General features: G+C 47.5%; 1 protein-coding gene across 8 annotated transcripts in view; it reads left to right on the forward strand.

Moving 5' to 3' along the window:
* Positions 1–18,961, forward strand: part of Tenm4 (teneurin transmembrane protein 4) — a 715,396-nt gene that overhangs the window by 477,138 nt on the left and 219,297 nt on the right. For all 8 annotated transcript variants that reach the window (XM_013511959.1, XM_013511956.1, XM_013511957.1 and 5 more), the window contains one exon: positions 14,730–14,985. In XM_013511959.1, the coding sequence (XP_013367413.1) occupies positions 14,730–14,985 (256 nt within the window). The remainder of the gene's footprint in view (positions 1–14,729; positions 14,986–18,961) is intronic.

The raw sequence follows: 18,961 nt of genomic DNA on the forward strand, positions 1-18,961 counted from the left end.
TAGCAAACACCCAGTAAACAATAGACATTCAAATTGTAGACCTAGTCAATAAACATTTCTATTAGATTTACAAGAAAGTAGGCCTTGTGCTAGGCCCTGTGAATACAAAGCTTCCCATGTAATCTTCAATCTCACTTAATCTTCAGTCTTTGAGTATGTATGATTATCTCTGTTTTATAGGTGATGTTCAGAGTAAGTCGATTGTCCAGGACACACAGCTAGTGAGTAGCAGAGCCAGGACTCAAGGTCCTATTACCCGGATTCTGAAATCCTTGTCTTCCCCAGGACACTGAGGCAGCTTGGCTTTTCTACTTTATTTCTTTCAGCAAACAAAGGAGACAGGCAGGTAAAAATTTACTTGCCCAATTTCATTACTTTCAAGGAAGAAAATGGAGTATGACACTCAGGTGTGGGTGGCATTCTTGGGGGACCTGCCTCCAAATCCAGATTTGCGTCCGATTCATCAGGATGGGGGCTCAGAGAGGGACACCTCTTCTGCGGTGTGGGCACATCTCTGCATGGCATCCTGTATTGTCAGAGGCGTTTTCCTCAGGACGCTGGCACTGTGTAAATTGGGCAGAGCCGTGAACACTGTAGTGATGAATAGAACTGTTTGATTAAGCTTCTGTGCTGGCTGCATTGTTTGTTTCACAACCCTGAGCTGGGCTGATTGGATTTCGTTCTCTTCTTTCTTAACATAAGTAGATTCTGAAACTGGAAAAATAAAATATTCCACAGCTGAGAGAAAAGAATTAACTGGGGGAAAGAGGCCACAGAATGTATACATACTTCCTGCACTGAAATTCAGTCGGCGCCGACCGCGCCTTTGCCGTGGAGGCCTGCTCTGTAAGCAGCCCCTTGCAGCGCAGCAAGAGGAGGGCAGGCACGGGAGGCCAGCAGTCTTGGGAGGCATTTGCCAGAATCACTGCACTTTAGGAGACCGTCCTCAAACATGACTAGTAACAGTAATAACAATAACAGTAATAGTAATAATGTGCCAGATGAACAGTAGGATGAAGTGTAGAAAGCGTACCGTAGCCATCAAGGGCAGAAGGCAAAGTGAAACAGACTTGGATTCCAACTGTAGCACTTTGTAGTACTGCGGCATGAGCAAATTCTGCCTCTGAGACTCAGTTTCCTCCTCTGAAAAATGAATACAGCCATGACACGTAGCCGGTACTTGTGTATGTTCTCAACACTTCTCACGACTCCTCCCACCCACCCCTTTTGACTAATATCTCTATATTTCACATCAGGAAGATGGAGCCCCCAGAAGAGCTAATTAATTGTGTCCAAATTCAAGCCCAGGCGACCCTGCTACCATGGGGCACTGTGTTCCTCTCACATCTGCCTCAGAGATCTCTTGGGAAGATGAAATGGAGCAAATGGCATTGAAGATGCCCAGCAGAGGAGCCTGCAGCCCAGCCTTAAATACTGTGGGGCCATTATTAGTATCATTACTTTCCTGTGGCCTGGGGACAAAGCCAGCCACTTTGCAGAGGACTTCAAGAGGACAAAGGTCCTGTTAACTCTTTCCAGTGTGACGGGGTTTGTGGACACTGATGGATAGAATACCTGCCCAAGATCTCCTGAGGTTGGATCAGAGAGAAAACCCACATGTGGTCACGTCCTACATGATGAAAAGCAGCTCTCTGATCTGTGTGATTAGGTAAATGCTCTCTGCCTTTTCTCCCAAGTGGGGCCTTCTGGGGGCTGCGGAAGAAGACGAAGCTCATCTGAACAGGGCGGCTACATGCTGCCTTCTGACCTCCTGGGGTTGGATGGCACTCTTGGCTGAAGTAGATAGGGTTTGTATAGAGCTTCTATAAAGGATGCATTCTGACCTGGGCTTGGAGTTTCTGTTGATGAGTTTACTACCTAGGCAGGCCATTTAGCTATCAGAACCTCAGTTTCCTCACTTGTAAATGGAGGATAATAGTGCTTGCCTCTTAAGGAGTTGTTATGATGTATTATCTATCAGACATTGGAACTTTGTGTGGTCTCAAAAACATCTCATCATAGAACTATTGATATGATTATTGTTCAGTCATAACAAAAATATACGAGAGGCTTTGCATTTAGTAAGTTGCTCACTTCATACAGCTTAAGTGCTGCAGGATTCATCTGTTTTCTGTCCTTTTGCCTCCAGCAAGCACTGGGAGCAGAAAGAGGAATCAGAGAGGTCTTTGTTGACATCTTGGCTTTTGTCATTTCCTAGCAGCGTATGACAGATGGGTTTCCTGTTTTGTTTGTTTGGTCTTTGAATCGAGATGTCACTTTTAAAATAAAGTCTCAAGTGCTAGAGCCTAATAAATCTGGTTGCTGAAAAATAAAATTGAAAAATTTCACAAAAGATATGAACTCAGTTTCCTCATCTGCAAAATGGAGAAAATGTTGGACAATGCTGCCCTGAAGATAAAAGAAGAAAACCTTTGTCAGAGGTCTGCCCATAGTCATGTGTCAATAAATATTCCTTCTCTTCATCCCAAACAACCTTCAAGTGCCCAGACCCAAAGACCTAGCATGGACAAGGGTTTGATTTAGTTTCATTCAACAAACATTTCTAGATAGCTTAATAACCGCTACCTGAAAAGCAGCTGAAGGTACAGATAAGACAGACAACTAGATGAACAGGCAGTTAGGTTCTCTGCTAGGCAGACTCCGTAGCCTAAGGCTATGGTGGGGAACCTATAGTGCGCATGTTGTTTTTCTTTTAAGACAAAAGATGTTAATGTAGAGTTGTTTTTTCTAAACTAAAACCTCAGTATTCAGGTTTAATTGCACATTGTCACTTTGCAATAAGTAAGGGGCCTTGGGGTTGCAGTTTGGGCACCCATTTCTGAAAGGTTCGCCATCGCTGGTTTAAGGGAAGTATAATTAGATGTAATGCCAAGGGGCTATAAGAGTAAACTCATTGTTAACCTCAGTTGATCCTTTGTCTTTGCCAGCCTCTACTCAAAGGACTCAATAAATCCTTAGAACAACACTAAGCAGTAGATGATCCCATTTCCCCCATTTTATAGATGAATAAATCAAGGTTTTTCACTCTAAACCACAGAGATACTACATAGCAGGGCCTGTTTTCTCTCTTGGTTCTAACCAGCAGTCATCCTCTGGGCCACTGTACTGTTTGAATGGGGTTCACAGCATGAAACTGGGGCTCAGGAAAGGGTATGTAATGTAGCCTATGTACAGTAGTAGGGGAGGTGAGACTTGAACCCAAGGCAGCTTGAGCCAGAGCCACAGCACTTACACACTTTGCAGTATTGCGCTGTGGGTTCTAGTGACCTTTTGGCTAACCTGTCACTTTCATCTAGGGATGTCAGTGCCTTTTTCGAGAGAAAGAAATTTCTTCAGAATTACTGATGGGTGCAAAGTAGAGAGAGGAACGTGAACGTGATCACTGTGAATTCCCATCTCTGTGCTGGTGCTCAGCCTGCTGCAGGGCCCATGCTCAGGGGGATAAAATTAGGAAAATGACCTGATAAACTGCCCTGACCTTCAGTACTGGCATCTGTTTCGACAAAGTAGGCTGTTCCCCACAGGAGCCCTGGGATTCATTGTCTTTACCTCCCTTTCATGGCATCGTCAGCTGCTGATACAAACATAAAGAGTTTATGCCTACCTCCATTATTAGCTGTCTTCAATGTGCAGTTTGGAGAATGTCAGGTCAAGTTTAAAGCAAAAGCTCAGGAGGCCTAGAGTGCTCCAACCACCCCGTCCCCTCCAAGAATGGGGGCAGCATCTGAGGGAAGGAGCCCACTGGCGGGAGCCTGCAGGGTACCCCAGAGAAAAAAGTCATCTATTTCTAGCCTCACAGCCTGTGTGGTATTAAGATAAGACCTCTTCCCGGGAGTGTATGGTCTGGCAGAAGAGAGAGAGTGGTAAACAAATGGTGACTCAGTGAGCTGTGGAGCTATAACCCAAACTGGGGTGAAGGGAGGGTCAGGTTTCCTAGAGGAAATAATTTCTAATCTGGGTTAACCAATAAAGGCTTCCATGCAGAAGGGTATATGCAAAGCCATGGACCCGAGACAAGCCTCATCAGCAGCTTATAATTAGCCTATTAACCTTGGCCTCTTTTTATAGAGGGAGGTGGAGAGCTATGGGTGTAGGGCTCGGGCCTGGGGGAGAGGGGTCTTATCTGGCATGCAGTTGGGGGTCACAAAAGCCTTTAAGGTAGGGGAGTGATGCGATCCAGTTTCCTTTAGGGCACTCACCCCAGCTGAGAGATGGCCAGCAAATGGAAGAGAAGTGAACCCACAAGCTGGGACACCAGTGTTGGCTAGAGCCCTGGCCTGCCGGTCCACTGGTGAAGACCCAAGCTGAGGTAGAAGCAGTGAGGCAGGGAGGGTCCAGCAGATACTTGGCAGGTAAAGCTAGAGGACTTCATTTTCAAGAAGTTGGGAGAGTAGGGGCAATGCCGATCCCCAGAGGTCTGGTTTCATGGAGTAGTTGGTGATTCTGGCAGCAGCTGATGACATTGAGATCCAGGACATGTGCAGAAGGGGTAAAATCAGGGTGTGGGGAAAACAGGGAGGCACATGTTTTCTGTATTGAGTTAGAGCCTTGAAGTTAAGGGCAGATGTTGAGGTTCTTCATTTCGGTCTCTGCTGGAGTGACAGGAAGCTCACTACCTGGAAAGGCCGCCCATTCTGCACCGCAGAGCTTGACAGGAAGAAAGGTTTTCTTAAATTGAACTGATACAAGCTCTAAATATTTCCCCGGCCCTCGTCCTCATTCATCTTTGAAAGCCCTGTGGAGCAGACCTGCTCCTCTTTCCTTTTTCTACCCTGTAACTGTCTGAAGGCAGCAAGAGTTCTCTGTCTCTCTCTCTCTCTCCCTCCCTCCCTTCCTCTCTGTCTCTGTCTGTCTCTGTCTCTGTCTCTGTCTGTCTTTGTCCCTCTCTCATTTCTTCAGGAGATCTCCTGCAAGGAACAGGGAAGCCATCATCAGGCTACCAAAAGGGGGAAGGGACCCCAGGAGATCCTCTAAAAAAATGGAGAAACCCCATGTTTCTGGTAGCCAAATTGAGGCCCAAAGCGAAAGAAGGTTACTTCCCAAAGTCACAAACTGGGTTAATGGCAAAGTTTTTTAAACTCGAACCATTGACTGCACATGCAATTGTGTGTTCAGCTTCCCTGTGCGTGGATTGTGTGGGCACAGACATGAGGTGTGGAGAGCTGCTCACCAGGCATTTGCTAGGTTTCGGCCAGACACCTAGACACAGTCTTTCTTTAAGCCCATCCCCTTCCCAGGCTAATAGCAGTGGTCTTCTCCCTGCTCCCACAGCAACAAGATCCCTAAATTCTTCCCCATCCAAGGAGGCTCAAGGGAAGGCCAGGCTCTGCTGCACTGTGTAACTGCCCCACCCAGCCAGGAGTCCCTCCTGTAGACCCCACTCCAGCTAATTGCACAGTGTGACCATCACCTCCCCCATTCTTAGTGCTTTATCGCTGCGAATGCAGCCCACCTGCGTTCTAATGCCCTGACACACCACTGACTCCTGTTGAGCTGAGTTTACACACACACACACACACACACACACACACATACACATGCACGCACGCACGCACTCTCTCCTTCTGCTGTCACAGCCATCCGCTCTTGCCCCTTGTTGATGTGGGGTTTGACCTAACTGTTTATGGGTCAGACCATTTTTGAAAGGGTAAGATGGTGACAGCGAAGGATAGGACGGAAACTCACTTGACAGCCAGAAAGCTTTCCCAGGACAAACTCTGCCTGGAGGTAGACGCAGCTTTAAGTTGGAGAAGAGCACATACCCAGGAAAGATCCCCTTGGCTGCACCTGGCCTTTTCCAAATCTGTTCCAATTCACAGGCAGGAACTCTGACCCGTCCCCATTGCTGGGTCTCCAGTATCAAGTACAAGGCCCACTGCGAGTGCCATTTGTGAAAGGAAAGAAGTCAAGGAAGCAGAGAGGGCGAGGGAAGAAAAGGCCACCTCACCTCTCTCTCTTCCAGTCCACCTCTCCGCCATGTTTGGTTCCAAGTCACACAACACAGCCTGGTACACAGCCTGCTGTGCACATCTTTTGCAAGCAGATGTTCACTGACAAATGCACATCTGCCCAGAGTGAAGACAGATTACAGTTTAGAATAGAAGGAGACTCTTGCCACTTCATTTTCTTGTCAACCAAGGAAACTAGGACTCAGATAGGTTCAGTGCCTTGCCCAAGGTCACACAGCACATTAGCTGCTGATAGACAAGCACTAAGTATCAAGTATGAATGAGTATGTATTGGGAGATATTTGTACTTCTGAGTTCAAATGATGGTCCAGCCAAGATTTTCATGCACCACACACTTAGAAAAGATAGGCTCCGCTCGGCTCGGCTTGGCTTGGCTTGGTTTGTTTTTATGACAGGGTCTTGCTATGTAGTTCAGACTGGCCTAGGACTTGCTGTGTGTGGCCCAGATTTTGGTCAAACTTGTGATCTTGTCTCAGCCTCCCAAGTGCTAGGGTTAAAGTCATGTACCACCAATCCTGGCTAAAAGATAGGATCTGATGCTCTGAGCTTAGTTCTTCTGTGAATTTCCAAGACCCTGGAAAGAGAGAACAATGCTGATGACACCTCTCTCTGCTCTGCCCTTTACTATCTACTTAGAGGCAGCAGGTCCTCTCCCTAGGCCCCCTCCAGCAGGACATCACAGCTGGACAGGAACCCTTGTACATTTAGTGAAGTAGGGGAGTAGGGCTTACTCCTGTGCCTACTTTTGGATGTAAAAGACTGACAGTTGAAGTCAGCCCTCTGAATACCAAAAGCTGACCTCTGGCTCCAAGAACTTGAAAGTGGGCTCTGGCCTCAGGTCTGTGCATTACCCCTCATCCTCTGGCCAGATCTCTGTTCCAGGGGCCCAGGTCCCCACACCATCCTGTTGCCATAGAAGGCCTATGCCTCGGCTCTTGCCAGCGCCTTACCTGGTACTGCTCCCTCCCCTTTGATACATCTCACCTGCTTCTACTTCAGTACCAAGTCCTTGCTCTTCCTAGAAGCTGCTCAGGCCACTCCTTCTGTAAACTTTGTAGCCTGGAGGGATGTGACTGTGACCTGAGGCAGTGACCTGAAGCAGGGCCATGCTGGGGTGTAGAATATATGTGGAGGTACCTCAATCTCTTTGTTCTACCTCTCAGCATCCCAGTGGACTCACAATTAGCCAGGCTGATCTGTAAGCCAGGGACAGGGCAACCCAAGTGAGGCCGTCCTTAGGGGTCAGAGAAGGCCACAGAATGACCTGGGGTGGAGGAGGCAACCTGTAGCATCTTACAGTAGCAGTTTATCTGTCCTGCTGCTCCTGGGACACACATTCTTGGGACAGCTGGTTCGAATCATGGACTCCTGCCCTCACCCTGCCACATGCCAGCTGAGCTTCCCAGCCACTGTGACACCAGAAAACATCCCCTTCCAGATTTCTGGACACTGCTGTCTACGAACCTCAGCATCAAACACTGAGGCTTCAGCGCACTCTGTCCCCTCATTACAGTCTCTACAACGCGAGGCACTTTAGCAGTCTGAGTGTTTAGTTTACTTTATATGAATGAGAAAGCAAAACAACCACACTATGACCTCAAGGTGTTCTGTGTCAACTCCCCAGCAAGAAAACAAGAATGTGGCCTAGGGAAGCTCCGCAGTGTGCTTCCCAACCAAGGGCCTGGCCCTGCCTGTGAGTCCACCTGAGGTGCAGGTCAAGGACCACTTAGAATCCCTGCACACTGGCCATTAGAGGGACATCAGTGAAACTGAACAGAGAGCTTTTTGTTCAGAGAGAAGATGAATGGGCAGAGAACACACCACAAAGAATCCTTCCCCAGCTCGGGCCCAGACCAGGGCTTACGTTTTGGATTTCACTGGTCGGATCCTCTCTAGGTTCGGGTAATATTGACAGTGATTGTTATCTCTCACTCTCGCATGGGACTTCTCAGTTTGCAAAATACTGTTCTACACATTTGACAGGTGAAGAAACTGAAATTCAGAGCAGTTAAATAAATTGTCTGAGACTCTGCAGCTTGAAGGAGACGGAACTGAGATTAGAAATCAGGCCATCAGATTCTGCCTGCCGACGGTGGTGACAAAGAGCTTTCTGGCCTCTCTAAATTGGTCTTGTAGGCCAAGGTTCATTAGCTAAGCTCTCAGCACCACTACATCACCATCCTGAGTCCGTGGTAGTCGATGGCATTTTAATGGAAGCCAAATAACTCTTTCGGTTGGCATTCTCAGGCAGATGGAGTTTTTGTGTTTTATGATAATTAAATACCATCATCTTTCATATCTGACAATCTTTAGGGCCCTATTAATTACTGCAGTGCATACTAGGGTCATCATTAACTGTATAACCAGGAGAGCTTTGTGCACCTGCGTGTCATTTCATAGGGCTGGGTGTGAGCACCCTGCCTGGCACCTTTCTCGGAGTCAGTTGCTGGCCTCAGATCATGGGGCTAGTGACATGTTTGAGTTCTTTGCCTGAGCCAAAGCTCTGAAAGTTTATGCTTTTTTCTCAAGAGTATGATCTTATGAAAATAACAGTGATGCACTCCACTGCAGTCTTCCTCCCAGCAAGGCACCCTGCAGTCAATCTGGGCAGCTTATAGCCTGCCCCACACCTTTAGTCCTCCAGTGGCCACAGGGCTCTCCTTCCAATGTTAATGAGATCCTGGTACTGCCTCTCACGATCCCAATAAAGACTAAGTTCTTTAGCCTGGCACCACCAGCCAACCACCAAAGCTCCAGTGGCACAATCGGTTAGCACACGGTACTTATACAGTAGCCAGTCACCACCTAGGCCTGCCCCCGCAGATCCTCCATTTTGCCTGGCCACTGTTACTCACAGCCATCCACACTCCTGTCCGGAGGCCTTGCTCTTTCAGGCTTCTGGACCCTTGCATATGCACTGTCCTCTGCTCGGTTTGCATAGAACCAAGTTATGTGTCCCTTCTGATGAAGGCTTTCCTGACCCCAAGAGCCAGAGCTATACAGAGGCCTGAAGGCCACAGGGCAGCATAGAAGGGCTACGGCACAGATCAAGAAGGATGACAGCAGTCGGCACTTGGGATGTCAGGTACTCACATGTATACATTTTATAGATGAGTAACTAGAGATTCAGAGAAGTCAAGTGACTTTCCCTAAATCCTGTTGCTTGTAAGTGATGGAGCTAAGGCTGAACCCAGGTTTGTCAGGCTTCTGAGCTCTACTCTTGTACTCTTCTATACCAGCTGTCCCCCTAAAACGGGCCACTTGTAGAGGATGGGCCTCATAGTAACCAGCACGTCCCTGCACGTGGTGAAGGGCTGTTTACTGCTAGTAAAGGGCTTAACGACCTCAGCCCTGCCTATGACTTACCTCAAACCCAGGACAGAGAGGTACAGATTGGAGGGGTAGTATTAGTTTGCCTGAGATGCTTATCTGATGCAGAAAGACTCCATCTTTGAAGACAGGGCCCCCTGGTGTCTGGTTTTGTTCTGAGTGTCAAGGCCGGCCATTCTTACCAACCTGTGGTCTGCATGTTGAGCTGTGAGCACCCTCCTGAGATGGGGGCTCCTGAGAGCCAGTGGGTTGTCCAGGGAGGAACTTACAAAAGTGTTTCACTCTTTGGTTAGATTGCTTTCCTGCTCTTTCTTTCTCAAGGTATTTTGCTTGGGGGCCTCTACTGTAAATGCTGAAGAGTTATTACCTTGGTGATATTTAGTCCTCTATGATTTATTCATTCCGCATGCCTTTGTGGTAATTGTGGATTGATAGTTACCATCTTTTAGGATACTTCTGGCACTGTGCTGAGTTCCTCACATTCACTATTTCATTTAATTCTCATAGCAACCCTATAAGACAAGCATTGGCTCTCATTAGTAATAAGAAAACTATATAGCTCCAGAGAAGTTAAGTGACTTGATTAAAGTCACACATCCTGTAAGTGGCATAGTCAAAACTAGAACTCAGAGCTGTTGGACACCAAATGCCAGTTCTTTTCTGTGATCTAATGCTCTGCCAAGTGCTCTGAAAGAGCCTTCATATGATTCCAGTTCAGGGCAGTGCAGCCGGCAGGCTTCTGTGTTCAGATTTATGCACATAAAAAATGAAAATGTCTGAAGTGTTACAGGGCACCAGCGACGGCAAATACTGTATAACCAAGAATTTACAGGAAGCAAAAACCTTCCCGGAGAACCAGGCTTGCAAAACTCAGATAAGCGAGTGGCCTTTACTGACAGTGATGTACACAAATAACAGTAAAATGACTCACATTTGGGATTGATTGGAGATACCATCGGTAGCTGTATCTGTGAGAAGTGGAAATTGGAATACAGCAAGTAGAGCTTTGCAAATGTGCCAATGCTTACTCCCAGGAAGCAGCAGAGAAGCTGTGTGGACAAGGACTCCAGCTACCCGATTTGCTGTTCTTTTCCCAACGTTTCCCTTGTAATGTTTATTGAGGGCCGGTCTACCACACACCAGGTCTAGCTCTGTGCTGCCACTGAGGATAAGGAAATGAATGGAGCATGGGCCTTTCACTCAGGGCTCAGTAGGACCCCACTGTATACTTGGCACTTGAGCAGAGGCCATGGCTCCTCATTCTCCAGAAAGGGTTTTGTTATTCAGCTTGTTGCTGTGACAAAATGCCTGACATGCACAGATGAAAGGAACAGAGGTTTATTTTGGCTCACAACTTCAGAGGTTTCAGTCCATGGGAATCTAGCTCCAAGTCAGTGACATCATGGTAGAAGGGCATGGCAGAGGAAAGCTGCTCACCTCATGGCAGCCAGGAAACAGAGAGCAGGGAAAGAGCCAAAGAGAGAGGATAGGGCTGGGAACAAGGACGTACCCTTTCAGGTCAAGCCTGCAGTGACCTACTTCCTCCAGTCAGGGCCACCTCCTAACAACACATTCAGCTGAAAACTCACTGTGATCTAATCACCTTCCAGAAGCCCTACCTCTGAACGTGTGACTCTCTTGAGGACATTTTTTTAAATCCAAACCATAACAATGGTGTGGTAAGAATGGGTATCCCTTTACCCTTCACAGATGCACTGGCCAAGGACCAAGGAGGTGAAGTGAGTTGGTGGCCACCTGGCCAGTAAATAGAAAGCTGAAGAGAGGTCTGTTTTAAGCCACATCTATGCTGTTCACTATTTCATTTCCCGCCCCCAGTGTGTAAGAGCTGGCACCGAACAGGTACTCAGTAAATGCTGAGTGGACTGGAGTTTGAGATTCCCTCTAGAGAGGGGAGAGCATACTGGGGAAGATACAAGAAAGCCCCTCTATACCTCTTCCCCATCTTCGCTCCTGGCCATAGGATCAGAAAGGACAGTCCATTTAAACTGGAGGATGCTTTGCTCCTTGGGAAAGTCCTGTTTCCTTCTGGGGTTTATGGCTGAGGCTTTCTTTGCTGAGCTTTCAGATACAGAGCTTTTCCCTTAGAAATACGGAACACATCAAAGTCTCTTTCTTAGGGTTCTCAGGCTGGGAGGCAGAAGGGAAGGAAAACGGCCCAGCTGGAGCACCTGCAGTTCTCCCACTAGAGAACTTAAGTAAGAGCCTTCATGGGCGCATGGGCTGGAGGCCCGAGGTGGCGTGCTCTTGTTTTTCACATACCCATAGTACACTGTACAGGAGCTGTCCCCTCCCAAACAGGCTGCTCAAGCCACTCACACAAATCATTCACTCAGCAGTGAATCTGCTCCGTTCTAAGACTTCTGATCACCCCGCACCACGGTCACAGGGACATTCACCCAAAGAGAAGCCAGGAGTATAAGTATGCATGACAGGGCGGGGCAGATAGAAGTGAGAGAAGTGGGTTGCCTGCTGTCAGCATTTGAGAGGAAGAGAGAGCTTTGAGGTGGGTACCTCAAAGGAGGCTTTCTGGATAGGGTGACAATTGAGTAAGCTGAATTTCCAGAAGGCAGAAGGTTTGCACCAGAACATTCTTAGACCCCAGAGGAGAATTTACTTTTTGAAGTTTATTTTTAGATCTGTGATGGGTGATCTTATCCTTGAAATCTCATATCAGGAGTCTTGACAAGGCTTCTAAAGAGTGATCAAGGCAGAGCCTCATGTTGTACCTTAGTCACAAAGCAGAAGTCTTATAGGCTGGTAGGCCAGCTTGCTCTGGCCTAGACTTCAGACACTCCTCTCTTCCTTGAAGGATTTTCACTGTCTTTGTGCATGGACTGAGACAGTCTGTGTTTTACGTGGTTTTAGAAGACAGGAATCAGATTTGGGATGTAAAGAACCACTTACTGGTTCTGTAGGTCTTGGCTTTTTATTGATAGAACGGGAGCAACCCTAATACCGTCCTGTAGGAGTCCAACGCTGTTGTAAACATTAGGAAAGCTATATACACTAGGTGCTCCCACACATGACAGCCACTATTTATATCAGTTAAATGCCACGAGGAGGAGGAATTCCAGGGCAGAGAAGGAATCCTAGGTCCTCTTGCTCTGCTGGCATCCTGGTGGCCATTGGGCAGCAGTGGCTCCATCACTGCCCTGGTGCCCTGGGCTCTGGACAGTAGCCTGGAATGCCAAGGGTGTGAGGGAAGAGAGGTGGTACTCAGTCTGCCCGGTAAGCTGCTTCCCCTTCTGGATTCTGTCCCAGGTTCTGTATGTTTCTATTAAAATGCTGCCTGAGGACAGCTGGACAAAGCAAATGGCCCTGCCCCTTCTCACCTTGTCCCTGTCCAATGCTGTTTGCTCTCTGGGGCGTCACTCAGCTGGGACAGGTTGTATGAGCTTCCAGGTTCTCTACCTTCCCATCAAAGGGCATCCCACAAAGCTGCCTCCTGGCTCAGGATTCAATATTGCTTATCTTTTGAGGTATCAGTCACATTCCATGGCCTTCTTGGGGACTCCCTCACCCACTGGAGCCGAGGTTTCAGCCACTGAATTGCCTCAGTGACCTCCAGGCCTCCAGGGGTGGAAAGTGTGGCTGGAGGGGAGGGTGTGAGAAAGAGCTGATGAGAAGTGAGGCTGGAAGACAGATGTGCGCCAGATGGGCTAGACTCGGACCTGTGGAGTCTTAGACAGTGTGGCCCCGGTGTGGACTTCTGCTGAAGGCAGCAGCTTGTGAGGAGGAGGTGACCCTCTTGGGTGTCTGTTTCTTTCTTCCTTCTACTCCTAACTCTTCTCCCCCAACGCCCCACCAATTTCACTTTATAACTCTTTGGCATAATAGACTGGGTTGCCTAAGCAGCAGAAAGCGATGCATCTTCCACCAAAAGTACCCATAACACTGACTTCACACCTGGATGTGCCTGATGGTGTTCAGAGCCAGGGCCAAGGCAGCCTTTTGAATAGTGCAGCAGCCGTGATATGAATCCAGTTCTTCAGACTCTGTGTCTCCTGTATAAAATACAGGACTCTCATGAAGAAGAGGTGAAGCGGAATACTTTGTACACCGTGAATTTCATATTTCTTTCCCATTGAATGCCCCTATTTTGAGTTCACTGTAGTTCCCTGATCCCTGTAATAAAATCTTTCTCCCATTTTACAGATGAGAAAAACTGAGGCTTAAAGAGACTAAGAGACCTGACCATGGTTATGTGGCTAATAAGTGGCTAAATCTAGACTGACTTCCTAGCTTTTTCACCCCCATAATATATTTGCTTCAAAAGATGAGGCTCTCTGTGTACATGGCTTACATGGATGGTAGATTTATTTACCTCCAGGACTTGCCATGTTTATGGTGTCGCCAGAAATTGTATTTGCTTTACTGCGTTGTAAACAGCATCTACTTAGCCACACACCCTAAGGGCCTGTACGTGCTTGCTCCAGGTTGTGAGTTTTTCAGGTATAAATTGATGATGATAAGAATACCTGTTGCTCTGGGTAATTGAAAGGAGTAAATAAAATATTTATCTCAATCTTATCTGTAAAATGTGAAAAGGAGTACCTACTCTGTAGAGAGTTGCTGGGATTCATTGAATTACTACATGTCAAGGGCTCAGAATAAATACTATGTGCTCAATAAATGTTAGTGGTGATTTTCAACCATCCAGATGGCAGCATGGCTCATGTTACTCAGAACTCACCTTCCCCCTGGGGTCACTTGGTCTGCGATTTCACCACTTCCCCTATGTTCACAGGCCACAGTCTCCTTCCTGGACTATTGTGCTCTTGGATTTATTAGCATCTCACCTAACTATATATATTTACTTATTTCCCTAGTTTGTTTCACTGAGGAGTACTATTTTATATGATCAGGGGTGCTGGAACTGTAGCAGGCATCGGGATTTCACCAGGAGGCCTTGTGAAATCAGCTTCCTTGGCCTCACCTCAGCGTTCTTGATTCAGTAAATCTAGGGCAGGGCCCCAAAACATTCTTCTAAAATACATTCCCAAGTGCTGTTGGAATTGAGGCCACCATGCTTTAAAAACTAAAGCCCTAAAATTATGATAGAAAGAGGATGACATTGATGACATGGGCAGCTAGCATTTTTTTAAAATCTTATAAATTATGACCTCTCCTAGAACTTAAGCTCAGCGGATAGAGGTGAGAATTTTCATTCTGTTCACCACCCCCACTCCTATGCCTCTACAGTAGTATGTGCTCAATAATTAGCGGTTGACAATATTGATTGAATGCACTGATTTGTATGATTCGCCTGTGTCTGATGCACGTCTCATTCCCTCCCCAGTGGTCTGGCTCAGCCCTCCGGACCACCTCTCCAGCCACAGGCCAGCGCCCAGTGTACTGCCCCCCTGACTGTGCGTATTTGTGCCCTAGATCACCCAGGCGGCCTGCAGAACCACCCCCGGCTTCGGACGCCGCCCCCGCCGCTCTCACACGCCCACACCCCCAACCAGCACCACGCGGCCTCCATCAACTCCCTGAACCGGGGCAACTTCACTCCGCGGAGCAACCCCAGCCCGGCCCCGACAGACCACTCGCTCTCCGGAGAGCCCCCCGCCAGCAGCGTCCAGGAGCCCACCCACGCCCAGGACAACTGGCTGCTCAACAGTAACATCCCGCTGGAGACCAGGTGCACGCCGAGGGCTGGCGGCTGAGTCTGGGCCGCCAGGGGAGCTGAGATCCAGGGCTTTAGGGAGCCTGTTGGGGTATCTGTGCCTCCTGCCCGGCCTGTGAGGCTGGGGTCGGGTGCACAGCCTTGGGATGTGATTCTCTGACCACCTGAGAAAAGGGTGGTGGGCGGAGCAGAAGGAGCATGGGCTCTGGGATCCACCAGACCTGAGGTCCGGGGATAGCCTGCGGCTTACTGAGGTACCACCTGGGGCAAATCGCCAGACCTCCGTGCCTCATTGCCCTTGTGTACACAGCGGTGATGACGCAGAGCTCCTGTAGAGGTAAATGAGAGCTGCTGTATGGGGAGGAAGCCGGCACAGGTGTGTGGCCAAGCAGGTTCTCAGTCCAGGTTTGATTAGGACCCTCACTTCTCTTGTTCCTCCGTGATTTCATCCTGCTATACCTAACATCAGGCCTCCCTGGCCTGGGGTGGGTGCTCAGTACACATCACCACAGCCACTCTCTCCTCCCACGAATACCCAGAGCCCTAGTAATCCCTAAGATCCATCTGTCAGAGTGGCTGCTGGGGCCGGTGTATGTATGATGGGATGTGATTCTCACGCCTTTGTGAGACGGGTCTTGTTATGATGCTACTCTTCAGGAATTTTGGAAGCTGAGAGTCGGAAGAGTCCAGCACGAGCTCAGAGGCACATAAGCAGTTGATAAATTGCTCAGATCTGAACCCAGGTTGCCTGATTTCCTGACCAATGCTGTTTCCTCCTACCACTGACACCTTCAGCGGACCGCTCTCTTCCTCCACCCACGCTGTGGAATGCTGCCCTAGCTCAGGGGCTTCAGCCAGTTCCTTCCCTTTGTTTAGCCAGTGTTCTATTTTTCCAAAATGGAATTTGTTATGAATATAAACATAATGCAACTCACTAGAAAAAATACAGAAAGATACAAGGAGGAGGAGTAGATTCACCCATAGTCTTTCTGTTCTTGTCTCTTTCTGCTCTTTACACTGAGGGTGAAGCATCCTCTGCTAGCACAGTGGGAACTTTTCACCTGATACCCTGTCTCTTAAACTAGTGGCAAACTTACATTTTATTTTCTTTTAACTCCTTGCTTTATCTGTGAAGAGCACAACAGTCACACCACTCTTGAGGAAGTGACATAAACATGTTGGACATTGGGCTTGAAGAGTCCAATGAAAGAAGATTCAACATCCTTCTGTACCATTTTTTTCCAAAAGCACATTTCTCAGAGATGGGGCTCCACTAATGCCCACCCCAATCTCTTCACTAATAGTGTTTCTGTTGACATCCTTTACAACACTATGCAGTTTTCCTTATGTACCTCCTTTGCTCTCATCCGTTACAGAGCGGGATAATTGTCTGTCATCCTGCCCAGGGTAGCTAATCAGGTCTCCATTATTTCTAGTGTGCTTATCGAGTGGCACACGGCTGGAAGAAGCCAGCAGCTAATCAATGGTTCTGATTCTCTGCCTGAACCACGGCTGCCGCTCCCTCTGTTTAGATGTTCACTTTTTTCACTTAGAAGTAAAGTAGGACTTCCTACTTTGAGTCACTAGGGTTTTCCAGAGTAAGGGTGGTAAGAGGACCAGGGAAATTTTCCTAATAGTTTACCATGCCCCGTGCCTTTGCCACCATGCAAAGGTGGTCGTGACCTACCTCTTCTGCCTCATCAATCTGGGCCTCACTTGCCTTGCTGATCCTCCATCCTCCTATGTCCATTGCTCAAACTTTGTTTGATTTCTCTTTGTAGTTTATCACTCAAGTAATAAATGTTCATTGTAGATAACAAATGAAATACACAAGAAGAAAATTTATATCTGCCACCAAAAGGTAAATATTGTTAATACGTAGATATATACCCACATACATAATTTTACATGTATATCCATTTCCATATTAGTAATAACATATATTAGTATATCCATTTCCATAACATACATTAGTGATAAATATATTTAATATTCAGCATATGTATAAACAGGTATGATCAGCATTTCTCCCAGTCGCCAAGCCCTTTTTTGTCTCTGTGCCATTGCACTCTTGCACACCTCTGCAAGACTTTCTCACTTCTTGGTCCATCTAAGCCCTACTTATTCTCAAAGCCCCAGATAAAATGTTTGGGAAAGCCTTCTTCTGTGATTCCAAAGTTCTGTGCACCTAAGGATGGCATGCAGCTGAGACAGCATAACAGACTTCTCTAAAGTTTAGTGGCTTAGAAGACTTCCCACTGATTAGCCTTCACAGTGTGATCTAGGAGTTCAGAAAGGGCTCAGCTGACTCCTCTTCTGCTCCATGTGGTATTGCTAGATTCAGTCCATGGTCTTTAACTCGCAACTAGAATAGTCCAAAGAGTGCCAAATGGCTTTATTCACATGCCTGATGCCTGTAAGCTTACAGCCTTGCCACACAATGGTCTTCCTAGCAGGATAGTTGTACTTCATTCTCAGTGACTCAGGGTTTCAAGGCACCAAGACAGATGCTTTTGATCCACCTAAAGCATTTTGATTCACCCTGGAACTGCCACAACATCACTTCCACCATATTTCATTGGTCAAAGCAAACATGGGCCAGCCAGCTTCAAGGGGAGTAGAAGCAGATCCTATTTCTCATGGGAGAAGTGTCAAAGATATTTTGTAGCAATCATTTTTTTCTACCACACTGTTATAAGGCTGTTTAGCAATTACATTAAGATAATATCTGAAAATGTTTAAATGTCCCACTACATATTATGCAGTACTTATTATTTAATAAATGTTCACTGAATGCCAACTGTGTGCCTAACAGCTAAGTCATTTAAGAGAACAGGCTCTTGCAGTAGGATAAGTGCTATGCCAGAGGTAAGCAAAGGGAGTGTGCTGTGTTTTCCTTGCTTTGGGATGCCCAGACCACGACACAGTGCCACATGTTGCCAGAACATGGTGGGTGCTTGGTTAATATTAATATGCAAGTGAAGTGGATGAATGATGGAAAAATTGGATAAATAAATATACCTACAGGAGAGTTGAGTGGGGAAAAGGGACACTTTCCCAGTGGTCCTGGTATTCTGGGACTGAGCTAAAGAGGAGTCAGGAGTCATCCAGGTGTCAGAGGGGAGGACGAGAGTACCTGAGACAGGCATAGTCTGAGCAGAGGCCTACAGGGCCAAGAGAACAGGTCCTGCTTGAGATAGTTGTCCTCAGCAGCTCTGGCCAAACCCGTGAGAAGAGGAGCCTCCTGGTGCCACAGAAATAGTCGCAGGCTCTTCCCTAATTATCAGTCTGAGTCCATGTTTAGAGTCTGAAGTAAATAACTGAGCAAATACCATAAAGCTGGTAGAATAGCCAGAGGGGATTACGTTCCATGCTGGCAGAAAGACTAGCAGAAGCATGAAGGAGAGAGAGGGCTTTGGTTGACCTGCTCCATTCTCTGCATCCGTTATCCCTCTGGCAGTCTCCAAGGTTAACTGTGTCCCCCAGGGAGGAGCCTGGGTCTGCTTGAGCTCCCTAGAGCCAGGTAAGATGTTGCTTGAAGCCCAGCAGGTATGTCCGTCATCCATTTTTCTGGGAGCCATGTGTTCAAGCTCCCCAAACCCTGATCCACTACTTTTCCACTCTGCAGCATTACACACTTAATTGATTTCTTGGGGACTGTCTGATTAAGGCTTCTGTCTGAGGAAAGCAAAGCCACAGCAGAAGGCAACCAGACCTCTGCTCTAGCTCAGCTGATCTGAGGCCTCGTTTGGAAGCCTGGAGTCCATTTTGTGGTCATAGTGAATTTGGAGAACAGCTTGTCTACTGTCAGGGGTGGGGGCTACCTAATGTTCTCTAGGCAAGTGCTAGTATGGTCCCAGAATGGCAGAAGTCCCTTCTAGTGGGCCAGATCAACCCCCAGCAGTGCAGGGTTGGATGGACGGTCATCCCTGTCATTTGGTGATTCAGTCACAGACAAGTGTAAGACACAGCCCACTGCCCTGCCGCCTAA

The sequence above is a fragment of the Chinchilla lanigera genome, unplaced genomic scaffold (assembly GCF_000276665.1).
Source record: "Chinchilla lanigera isolate Chin_1 unplaced genomic scaffold, ChiLan1.0 scaffold00013, whole genome shotgun sequence".
Classification (NCBI taxonomy): Eukaryota; Metazoa; Chordata; class Mammalia; order Rodentia; family Chinchillidae; genus Chinchilla; species Chinchilla lanigera.